The sequence below is a fragment of the Microcebus murinus genome, chromosome 8 (assembly GCF_040939455.1).
Source record: "Microcebus murinus isolate Inina chromosome 8, M.murinus_Inina_mat1.0, whole genome shotgun sequence".
Taxonomy (NCBI): domain Eukaryota; kingdom Metazoa; phylum Chordata; class Mammalia; order Primates; family Cheirogaleidae; genus Microcebus; species Microcebus murinus.
Genome location: NC_134111.1, coordinates 92770383 through 92783674, shown reverse-complemented (window position 1 = coordinate 92783674; position 13292 = coordinate 92770383). Strand labels below are relative to the sequence as shown.

General features: G+C 35.1%; 1 protein-coding gene across 1 annotated transcript in view; it reads right to left on the bottom strand.

Moving 5' to 3' along the window:
* Nucleotides 1–13292, bottom strand: part of ACSL3 (acyl-CoA synthetase long chain family member 3) — a 67504-nt gene that overhangs the window by 29336 nt on the left and 24876 nt on the right. Inside the window, exon 2 of the mRNA XM_012741942.2 lies at nt 300–717. Within this exon, the coding sequence (XP_012597396.1) occupies nt 300–677 (378 nt within the window). The 5' untranslated portion in view covers nt 678–717. The remainder of the gene's footprint in view (nt 1–299; nt 718–13292) is intronic.

Below are 13292 nucleotides of genomic sequence, written 5' to 3'. Positions count from 1 at the left end.
AAGAATATGGTTTCATGCCCAAAACTGCCCTAGACATTCTATTCCAAGACCTGGCAGATGTGCAGGTTCAGAAGAGCCTCACAACAGTAGTGCTCTCAATGTCTTTCTGAAAATTCAGAACAAATCAGTGCTGATAAGTACAGAAAGAGATTAGAGCACAGTCTAGTCCCCTTTCTATACTGTTTCTCCTGCAACATCAACAAATTCCAATAAAAGCAGGCTATGCCTGTCTTTTGCTATCATTTCGAAGAGTATACTTTGTTTAGAGGGAATTCAAAGGCAATGAAAGATTATCTTACCTTTTTAAAAATTTTTCCATTTGGTTGTACTTCATCTTCCTCATTTAAAATTTCACGTGTTCCCAAGAGACTTTTGTTCTTAAATTTGTTTTTTGCATACACAAAAACTTTATCTAATGTATCACATCCAGGGTACAATACTGAAGCCAAAGCATCCAAACTATTAACAGATCTGTATGCAGATTCAGGTTTTGAATTTATAGCCTTTGCTTTAATTTTGTTTGATTTTTCTTTTCTTGACTCAGAGAAAAAATAAAATGGAATGTATGTTAAAATAGTATAAAGTGATATTATAAAATGTATGAAATATAAAAGAATGGGGTTGATGGTATGTTTTAGCTTCATGGTAGATGGTTTTGAAGATACGTGGTTATTCATGTGTGCTCAAAAAGTAGAATTAATAGATTTCAGCAAGAATCTAGAAGGAAGAAAAAGAAAAATATTAGTTCAAAATAATTTTAAAATAACTTTAAAGAAAAATTCTTCATACTACATAGGCAAATTATTATTTTTTCAATCAGGCAGAAGCTGGTATACCAGTCCCTTGCAATGTCTTGGTATTTCTAAGAGACTCATTTGTACCATATCTATTAACAATGGAATTACACGGGAAAGTTCTACACCATACCATAAACAGGTGACCTTTCCAACCTAATCCCAAGTATCCACAAACATTTCCCAGTAGTAAAAAGGAAGCAAGCCACAAGAGGAGGAAAAAATAAGAGGCAAAAAAATTACCCATTTCCTATTCTTTAGCATCTCACTGCATTAGGGATGGCAAATACTTTGAATATATGTCACATGCTTCTCTCTCTGGGCCCTAGCAGCCATTGCTAAATAATCTGTATTCTTTCCCTGTGAGCCCCATTCTTACCCTAGGCAGCAATAACCAACTGGAGTAGGCAAACACATAAAATTCATTTTCTACAGTTGCTCTAGATCTTTTTCAATTTAGGCAGGTTACATTATGAAGCAAGAAGGTAGTAAAATTTGGTCATTCTGTACTTTGCATTCATCAGATTTATTAAAAAGATGTTAGATACTATTCTAAGAAGTGGAGACTTAACAGTGAACAAAACAGCCTAAGTCCCACTCTCAAGGAACCTACACATTCAATGGGAGAGATACAAGCAAATATATATATGTATGTATGTATGCATGCATACATGCAAGGTGGTGATAAATGCTGACGTGGTCTCCAGGGTACTACAAAATATATTATCAAAGAAAACAAAGTGACTTGGGCAAAGCTGGAAAGAAGCTCTACCATGTAGGTAGTCAGAGAGAGTATCAAGGGCAAGTGATATCTGAACAGAGACTCATAAGGAAGAGAGAAAGTGTGTCAGGTACCTATGCTGGGGGAAAAAGTATGCCGTACTGCTGCTAGATTTTTGGCATAAAGGTCATGGGGAGCCATTGAAGGTTGTACAGTAAAATGACAAAATGAAAGCAAATGGTCTTGCTACTTTTAGGACATGAAAGTTGCAAAGAATAAATGCATCCTAAAACCCCAGGAGAATGACATTATCTAAGTACTCTCCCCAAAATGTAATTTTTCATGTTTGCATTTTGAAATAAAAATATGATTAAAAAAACTATATTCACAGATGATATGATTGTGTATACAGAAAATCCTAAGGAATTCACTAAAAAACTAAAGAAATTAATACAAACAGTTCAGCAAGATTGTAGGATACAAGATTGTGATTACTGTGATATAATAAGAAATATATTTTTGGTCTTTATTCCTGGTTTCTGGCACAGAGCTCCTAAAAGCTTTGGATTTTTGAGCAATGGGACTAAGAAGAAAGTCTTTGCTGATTAATAATAAGCCCCTTTCAACCATACCTGAGATTTTACTGAGGTGACTCTTAGAGGATGGGGGCTGCTACCTAAAGGAACTAACCATATGATTAGAAGATTGGAACTTTCAGCCCCGTCCCCCAACATATGAGGAGAGAGCATGGAGACTGAGCTAATCACCAATGACCAAAGATTTAATCAATCATGCCCATATAACAGGACCTCCATAAAAACCCTAAATCACCATCCACATGCTGGAGGGTGTCACACTCCCACTCCACAGGAACAGAAGCTCCTATACTCCAGACAGTTCCAGACCTCACCCCCTGTACCTCTTCATCTGCCTGTTCAACTGAACTGTCCATTGTATCCTTTATAATAAACTGGTAATAGTAAATAAAGTATTCCTGAGTTCATTATAGCAAATTATCACACTTGAGGAGGTTGTAGAAAAAACCCAATTTGTAGCGAAGTCAGACACAAGTGTGAGTAATCTAGGGACCCCCTACTTACAAGTGGCATCTGATATGGGGGGGCATCCTTGTGAGACTGAGCCCTTAACCTGTGGGATTTGTGACAACTCTGGATAGTTATTCTAAGAACTGAATTAAATTATACCCAGTTGGTCTCCAGAGAAATGGAGAATTGCTTGGTGTCACACATTTAGTGTCAGAAGAGTTGTGACTAGAGAAAGAGTTGTGACTAGAGAAATAGTTTCTTCCGTTACAGATGAATACAGAAAAATCAACTGTATTTCTATGGACTAGCAATGAATAATCAGAAAATGAAATTACAAAAACAATTATATTTACAATACCATCAGACACAATACTTAGGAACAGATACAACGAAAAGTGCAAAACTTATACTCTGAAAACCATAAAACACGGTTGAAAGATATTAAAGAAGACCTAAATAAAAAGAAAAGCATCCCTGTTCGTAGAGAAGACTTAATGTTTAAATGGCCAGGCACAGTGGCTCAAGCCTGTAATCCTAGCACTTTGGGAGGCTGAGGTGGGAGGATCGCTTGAGGCCAGGAGTTCAAGAATCAAGGTCCCCCTAACCTTGTCTTGCTCTCCCCCCCTCCCCAAGCTCAGGAAGAGATTCTGAAATTTCCTCATCTAAGAAATCTTCTTAAGAAATGCAACTGTCTTATACAGATGGCCAATAGGTATATGAAAAAACGCTCAACATCATTAGCCATCAAAGAAATGCGAATCAAAACTACCATAAGATACCATCTCACACCAGTTAAAATGGCTTTTATCAAAAAGACAGGCAATAATGAATGCTGTTGAGGATGTGGTAGAAAAGGGAACCCTTATAAACTGTTTGTGGGAATGTAAATTAGCATAACCACCATGAAGAACAGTATGGAAGTACCTGAAAAAACTAAAAATAAAACTACCATATGATCCAGCAACCCCACTTTTGGGTATATACTCAAAGAAGGAGAATTCAGTGTATCAAAAAGATATCTGCACTCCCATGTTTACTGTAGCACTATTCACAATAACCAAGATATGGAATCAACCATTGATTGTCCATCAATGGATGAACAAAGAAATTGTGGTGCATATACACGATGGAATATTATGTAGCCACAAAAAGAATGAAATCCTGCCATTTGCAACATGGATGGAAATAGAGAACATTTTGGTAAGTGAAATAAGCCAAGCACAGAAAGACAAATCTCACACATTCTCACTCATATGTGATAGCTAAATATTAAAAACAATTGATCTCATGGAGACAGAGAGCAGAAGGATGGTTACCAGAGCCTGGGAGGGGTAATGGGGAGAGGGGAATAAAGTGGGGTGGTTAATGGTTGCAAAAATATAATTAGTTAGAATGAACAATATTTGATAGCACAACAAAGTGTAACAACCATAGTTAGAGTGTACTTTAAAATAACTAAGAGTGGAATTGGAATGTTCCTAACACAAAGAAATGATAAAAGGCATGAGGTGATGGATACCCAATTACCAATTACTCTAATTTGATTAATTCACATTGTATGTGTATATTAAAACATCATATTACATGTACCCTATAAAGACATACAACTATTATATACCCATAATAATTGAAAAGGAAAAAGAAAAAAAATAAATGTAATTGTCTTAAGACTCCCCCTTCATTAGGAATCTCATCAAATAACCAGCAAAGATCAAGCACCCAAAAAGAAGAGAGACCAGGAATCATCACAATGCCCAGAAAAACTTTCCATCTATTCTTCAGAGGGCAGCTGAGTTTACCTGGAGTATTTCATTTGTATAATAAGACAACCTATGTTCTAGTGCCTTTCTACCCACATTGGCCTATTCATTTCCCCATTTCTCTCTCCTCTATGAAAAAAAAAAAAAAAAAAAGCATTTAAGCCTCAACCATCTGGCCCTGCTTTGAATTTATATTTTCTATGACTCCCATACACACACGTGCACATAATAAATTTGTTATGCTTTTCTCTTGTTAATATGTTATTGTTATAGGGTGTAGGTCACAACCCTTTATTATTGGAAGGAAAGGGATCACCCCATTATTGCCCCTAAATAATCCTTATCATACTCTCAAGCAGAACTGGTACGCTGATCCTAAAATTCACATGGATAGCCAAAGTACCCAGAACCACCAAAGCAATCTTGAAAAAGAACAAAGGTGGAGGACTCCTGTATCTTGATTTAAAACTTTCTATTAATACAAAGCAACAATAATCAAGGCAGTGTAGTACTGGCAAAAGAACAGACATACAGACCAATGGAACAGATATAAGAGTCCAGAAATAAATCCTTGTAATACTGACAAGTGAATTTCAACAGGGTAGCAAGAGAATTCAATAGGAAAAGAACAAGTCTTTTCAATGAATGGTGCTGCAACAACTGACTATGAACATGTAATAAAGTTGGACCCCTGCCTTATATCATACAAAGAACTAAGTCAAAATGGATCATAGGCCTAAATGTAAGAGCCACAACTATAAAACTTCTAGTTAGTATTAATCACTGAGTACAAATAGTGTTTCAGGAATAGTACAGTAACAGGTGGAGGCTACTTCATACATTTTCTGACAAATCTTCTTGAACCAAATAGTAATCTGTCATGATCTTAAAGGCTGAGGACAAGTGGAAGGGAGGAAAGGTGTTGGGAAGTAGGGGTGGGGATGGAGCCATTTTGAAGAAATAACACCATATAATTTGAGCAAACATCAAAAGCAGCATGTGTTCAATAAATAATAAGCAAACCAGCAGAGCAAGGTGGGGTGAGAAGATGAGAAAAATCAAACTGTTGTGCCCTTTTTGATACTAGCAAAAGGAATTTAGTTTGCATTCTAATGTACACAAATACAGTTTGAGAAAATAACTATACGTAAAAGATAATGTGAAGGCAGCAGAAGCTAGAAGCAAGTCAATTAAATAAAAGACCATACCGATGAAATAATTCTTTACTCCTAGTAAAGAATTACTCCTAGCCAGCAGCTTCTCAGAGTGGCAAAGGTTGCAGTTGTTCCTCTAGTCCTTCCTAAGAACTACAGTCTGTGTCTGCCTCATAGAGTGTGGGTAGTTTCTGTATCTAAATACCGAACAGAACTACGTCATGAATTAGAGTAGTGGCAATGCAAAACGAGAAAATGGGTTTTGGTGCCTTCAACTCAGATATAAAAGTAGTGAAAGAATTGGTCAGTGTCTGGATGGTTAGTGGAAAGGAGATGAATAGTCTTGAAAATAAGGGTTTAAGATGTCTGTGAGTCATCCAAATATACATAAACTGCAAAAGCTGAGAGAACAAGAAACACAAATTTTGGAGCCATAATGAGATGAAAAATGAGAATGCCCAAAGAAAACACATGGGAAATCTCTAAGATCAAGTGCAAGGACAGAAAACTTGGGGATGACACCAACCCACAGGACCGAGGGGAGGCAATCCCACTGAGGAGACCAATAAAGCAGGAGTACTAGGAGAGGGCAGTGTTACAAAAGCCAAGGAAGGGAAAGACATGGATTAGGTGTTCAATAATGTCAAGTGCAGCCTAGATACACCAGCCACATTTAATTAAGACATTTAACTTTCCAAAATGTTCTATTTAAAGTTCATGAATTTGGCCAATAGCATATTTCCTAAAGGGGCTGTGAAAAATCTAGAGAATGAGGAAAATTAGTTCTTCAAAAAATACTTTTTTTATGTTACCACATCCTAACATGAGTATAACTTTTAAAAAGTAAACCTAACCAGTTAAATCTGTCTATCTTTTCTTTCACAGCTTGTAGATTTCCAATCTACTTTAAGGAGGCCTTACCCATCCAAATGTTAAACTAATGGTCATCTTTATTTTTTCTAGTATTTGTCTAATTTTTACAACTAGATCTTTAATCAATAAGTTTATTTTTGCGTATTGCATGAAGGTGAAAGCTAATTTCTTTCCTCTCAGATGAAGTGCCTGAATTGTTTATTAAATAAAGTATACTTTTTCCAATTAACAAAAATGTCACCTTCATTAATAACTTCTCATTCACACTTGGATATGTATCTAGTGCTTTCCTAATACCATACTACTCCAAATATAGATTTACAACAATGTTTCTCCAATGTGGTCCATGGGCCAATCATATCAGAGTTACCTCTGAGGTTATTTGAGATTACTCAGACATACCTCCCTCCCCACCTTCCTTACTGCCCCAGTATTGCAGACGGCTGATACACTGATGTCAATATATTTCCCTTAACTTGTAATCAAGATTTAAGTGAAGCCATACCAATTTTCATCCAACAGTTTCACCAAAAAAAGACTGCAATATCCAGAGTCCGCCAAAGAAAGTAATCAGAATTTTTTTTAAAATACACACACCTTTTATAATCCCACATTTGGAACTCTATTCACAGAAAAGCAGGCGCATATTAAGCACATATAATGGCTGCACACATGTATGTACAAAGTAAATCGTACACTTAAAGATAACTACAGTGGCAAATTGTTTATTTCACCACAAAAAATAAAAATTAAAAAAAAGATGAGCCTGAGAATTAATCATTGGATTTGACAATATGAAGGTCTCTGTTGACCTTGGAAAGCACTGTGTTAAGGAACAAAGCTCAAATGAAGAGAGTTCAAGAAAGAATAGGAGGCCAGGCACGGTGGCTCACACCTGTAATCCTAGCACTCTGGGAGGCCTAGGCGAGAGGATCCTTTGCTCTCAGGAGATTGAGACCAGCCTGAGCAAGACTGAGACCTCGTCTCTACTAAAATAGAAAGAAATTAGCTGGACAACTAAAAAAATATATATATACAAAAACAATTAACCAGGCATGGTGGCACATGCCTGCAGTCCCAGCTACTAAGGAGGCTGAGGAAGGAGGGTCACTTGAGCCCAGGAGTTTAGGTTGCCATGAGCTAGGCTGACATCATGGCACTTTAGCCAAGGCAACAGAGTGAGACTCTGTCTCCAAAAAAAAAAAACAAAACAGTGGTTCTCACTCTTTCTTAGTGAAGTAAAGACAAAGGATTTTTTCTAAATCTCCAAATATTAACATAATCTTTAAACAACTTTGAAGATTTCAACTCTGACCCCACATTTTTTACTGCTATATGACATTGCAATGATTCTAGGCTGAAATACAGATTAATCTGTGCAAGTACTTCTTTAACACTACAATAAAATGGTCAAGAAATTCTAGACAGGAAAGTCAATTAAAGACATTAGAAGACTTAGTCATATTACCATCTGGATTAGATGAAGTTTCAATTTACAACTAGCAAGTTTTATGAGGAAATAATAATTTGGTATTTTCTTTTTAAGAAAACAAGCTTGTATGTATTCTAACCTTAAAAAATGAAATTTTGGCACCAAAGATACATATTGAAAGAGAAGGAGGGACATTTAACAAGTCTTTCCCATGAATATATTTAAATTTAAAAGCAGTTTAACGGAACCAAATAACTTAAAATTTCAGTTATCCACTGTAACTTTTAAACTTTTTCAGTCCTTTGATTGTGACAGTTGAAAAAAATAGGAGGACTCTTGAGAATTCTCCTTAAACTGCAAATACAATCCCCTTGATTTCCCCAAACCTGATTGAGACACATTAAAAAAAAAACCTACTTTTATTCCCTCTTCTAGATAAAAATCCATAGGAAACAAAAATTGGACATGGGAATATATACTTTTTTCAGTTTGATACAGAACAGAAATTTTAAACATACACATACACACACACATACACTAGTCTCAACTCTGCCACCAATTACTATAAGATCTTGACCAGGTCACTAAATCTTCATTTGTTCAACATTAATATCAATGTATTAATAATTCAACTGCATCAAATTTAAGACTATATTTTACTGATGCATAAGGGCTCCAAAATCAATTTAGGAATATGGACAGCTATCAAAGAAACAATGAAGATTTAACCAACCTGAGGAATTCTGTCTTCTATACAAAGTACTCTGTAGGAAAAGGAGAGAGGGGGGGGAGGGAGGGAGGGAGGGAAGAGAGAGAAGGAAGAGGGAGGGAGGGAGGAAGGAAAAGGAAGGAAGAAAGAAATCACTCAATGAGAAGATTTCTAAGATCCATTTCAAATCAGATCAAATTAAATCCATGGTGAGCAAATGAATAGGTGCAAGAAAAAGATGATGGGGAAAGACTTCCACTCCTTTCCTCTCTGCCTCTCAAGCGGGAAGGCACACCACTGCACCTGGCTTTTCATTTTTCAGTCACGTGAATGTACTACCTTAACAACAACAACAAAAAATACTATTTAACATACAGTCTAAGGACAATATAATACAGATGATCTGACAATGTGCTGGTGTTTGACAGACTGATCCAACAAAGATGGGATAGGCTCAGACCTGAGTTAAGTTTCCAGACAAGTAAAGGAGAACTAACTGCTTCAAACTACCACCACCATCATCCCCCGCACACACTTACATCAGTTTATATGCATTGGGCACAATCTGTTTTCATGTATTCATCCTGACCTCCTGCATCCTATCCACACAGCTGAAAGAACTCCAGAGATAAGGAAACTGTCAGATGATGCTTCCTTAAGCAGCTAACAATACTTCTTACACACTGAAATACCCCTTCACTCTTACTAAGACTGCCAGATTTAACAAACTCAAATTCAATTTTAACTGGGTGCCTTACATTTTATATGGCAACTTAACTACCATCCCCAATCTACCACAAAGTGTTACAATTAATTAGTATGACCAACCGTCCAGCTTTGCCTGGGACTGCAGGGTTTCCCAGGACACAAGACTTTCAGTACTAGAAACCTGGGACTAGGAAACTCCCAGGCAAACCAGGAAGAACTGGTCACCCTACAATTAATCATCTCATGGAGTCAGCAAACTAATTGTAGCCTGGGCTCTACCACTAGTTCAGTTTTATCTTTTTTTATGAAATAACCTTTTTGTACTTTATTTCCCATATAAGTCATCATTTATTTAATGCACAAAATTAAAGTAAGGATAAAATGTGAAATGTAGTAGATATAAATAGCTTTAGGAAAAAACAGGGGTTATTATAAAAGCTAGTTATTAGTATAGGCAGTTTGGGTACAAAGTTTTGTTTCATGAAGTTTCAAAGCATACAGGTACTTGTTTTTATTTACATGCTTTATATGATCTATTGAAAGTGCTATTATTTGTAACATTAGTTTGACTACATTAAAAATATTCAATAGACTAGCTCCTTCTAGAACTGTAACGATAAACTCTGAGTTTGATGCTGGCTACTCATTTAATCACTGTGTAACTTGGGGGACAAGTCCCTAATCCTCCAGCTTCAGATTCAACTGTAAAACTGGAGTGACAATAATTAATACCTCATGAAACTTCTGTTAGGAACCAACAGGAAAGTGGGTAAAGGTCCTCTACTTGAACTGCAAAATACAATGCATGTCTTAATAGTACTTTGAATTCTGTTGTTTATACAAACCTATGTATACAAGTTGAGCATCCCAAATCTGAAAATCCAAAATCCAAAATCCAAAAAGTTCCAAAATCCAAAACTTTATGCTCAATGGAAATGCTCATTGGAGCATTTAAGATTTCAGATTTTCAGTTTTGGGATGCTCAACTAGTAAGTATATGCAAATATTCCAAGATCCAAAAGAAATACAAAATTCAAAACAAGCATTCAATCCCAAGCATTTCAGATAAGGGACACTCAAACCTGTACCAATATTTTTATTTTATCATGATTATTTCTTATACCCCGATTATGAAAATACTAAAGTCAAAACTTTACTCTTAATGAAACCTTTGGCTATGGAGGCAAACAGACTGAGTTTGACACTGGGCTCAACCGCTTACTAAATATTGCCTTAGAAAAATTATATTTCTCAGTCTCAGATTCCTCATCTGCAAAAAGGAAGAGACTACATGCATTATAAGATTATTATGAGGATTAAATAGAATATGGAAATTATGTAATGCATGCCTCCTACAAATACTCAAATCTCAGCTATTTTCATCATTACTAATTCATGTTTACTACATTTAAGGTTTTAAGGTTAGAAGAGGCTAAAATCATAAGACTATTCATGAAGTCCCTTATGATACAAAACACTAAGCAAAAAGAATATTAATGATACTTAACACATCTTGCATTTGGCATTGGTATCAATCCATTTAGCATCCCTAGCTAGCTAGTTAGTTTTGGAGCTCTTACTCCATGAGAGATCATTACAAATTTATTTTTCCTTAAGATAACATACACACTATGAATACTTTTTCCTGTGTCTAGTATTTCATAATCTTTCTATTATATCCTAAAGAAGTTTTCTCTATACAGAAGCATCACTTTGTATATTAGAATTTTGTTCAAGTTTGATTCATTAAAAGGGAACAGGAAGGAATGACATGTTTCATTGCTATTATCCAAATGAAAGGACAGAGAAACTAGATCCTAGAAGCCCTAGTCAGTATCATTATCTTGATATACTTATTAGTATTACTAACTGGCCAAGACCTTGACACTATTAAGACAGTATTGAATAGAACTCTTTACCCTTTGGGTATTATCCTTATGTATTCCAGTTATTTCCTATAAAATGGTTAATGATAGCCAGTTATATAAGTTGTTTCCGAAAAACATGAACTATTAGATTATATAATGACATCAACCTGGGTAAGTTAATGCTTGAGGGTCTTAATAATTCCAACTCAATCCAGCCAAGTACTACATTTAGTATTACATGAACCTATACCTAGGAGAGTAAACAGACGCCTAATTTTTAAGTAAAGGTTGTTTCAGTTGGATTAACAAATGCATTTTGAATTTACCCGTTTTCTTCCCCAGGGTGAAATAAAAATTAAAGAAAATTCAAAGGCCAGAGGCAAAATAAAATATTAGCAAAAGTAAATATACTTATAATGAGCAAAATAAAGCATGCATGACTGAGAGAAGATGGCTCTTCAGGTAAGTTTAGCCTCTGAGAATGTAAAAGGATTAAAGTTTCTAAATTAAGATTTTCAAGATGATTTTAAAATGCTTATTCCATTTATGAATAAGAACAAAAATAGCTTAGAATAATTTTGTAATCTAAGTCTATCTACCCAGAATACTTTCTCTTTTAATTTCAAGAATTATATATTGTTTACTAAGATGCTCTGGGTGTTTCTTTTTCTCTTCCTCCATTCCCCTCTCCACTCCCCAAAGCCTAGTTTCTTATTTATATTTTGGGCAGATCAGTTAAAAACAAACTTAAGAAAAATCAAATGTACATAATTAGAACTTGTATGTTGTAGAAATGCATATAACTACAGAATAAATTACCTGCATCACAACTGACATTACATTACTTTCATTTGTACTACCTAAAAGTTAGATAGCTAAGAATAAGGCTTAAACACGCAATTACTTCTTCATTCGATATTTAGTATTATATTATTATTTTATTCATATATTATTCATTTTTATTTTTCCTTTTTAAATTTTTTACATACAGTATTTTCTTCTTCCCACAAATTCTCAATTATTTTACCACTAAAAAAGCTTTTCCTAAACAACATGTTTCAAAATCAAAACTACTAAGATAAACAGTTGTCTTCCCTCTCCTCACTTTCATTCTCTGGTGTGTCATTTTCTGGCCTCTACAGCTTTTCCATAAGTGTTCAAAATCTAGATTACACTTTAAAAATAGAAAGCACAGGAAAAAAAGATCCACCTCAAATAGCTATGAGAAATATGGGGCCCAACTCTAAGAAACCTTTTCTTGTTAAACCAAGAGAGTAGCTGACCTGCTGCTGTCCCCATCTCCTTCCATACTTCTAATCTAGGTCACTTTCACATACAAACAAAAATATTCTGAATAATTTCTCTACATTGGGCTATATAGATATAATACAAAATTTTCTGCTACCATCTGAATATGAAACACGGGATCATCAAGATAAGCAACTAAGTCTAGAAAGCCATCAAAACTTGTCTAACCTATAAAATATTTAAATATGAATTTATATCATCAATATAACTAAACATCAAGAAAAAATGAGAGTAATGAACTTGCTACAAACCCATAACAGATTCAAAATATTAAATAATAGCTGTAATAGAAGTTTAAATTTACTAATACATAATTCTATTTGTTAATGTTCTCTTTCAAATTCTATGTCATTTTTAGATGGACTCCTGAAAGCAAGAAAATGAATATAAAATACTACAATCAAAATTTGCTGCCCAAAATTTTTTAAGGAATTTAAAATACTTTAACCCACAATCACACAAAGGACATGTACACATGTGAATCATCTTCAGTTTTCACATCCTTTCTTAAGTCACAGGACTTCTACTCATGGGCAATTCCTAACTGTGAAAGGATTAGGTTTTAAGTTTCAGAATTCAAGACGCTGGGTTCCTAAGTAGTTCATGACATGTCTTTTACTTCATTGTATAGTTAACCTATATAACATGATTATAAGTTTTCTTCCCCTTTTTAGGTACCTGGCCAAGCTAGGCAAAATGATAACAGAGAAAGTTACCTTTATCATGGTACCATAGTGCTTTCCCCCATTCACCACGCTCCTACCTCCAGTTTCTGATGTCTTTCTCCATCCTCCTCAAGTGTCCTAAGTGCCCTATGTTGAGCAAAAGTAAATGTACTACAGCAATTTTTCACTTAGTAATATGCATTTCAGTTTCTTCCATGTCTTGTCATGACTTCATAGCTCATTTATTTGTAGCA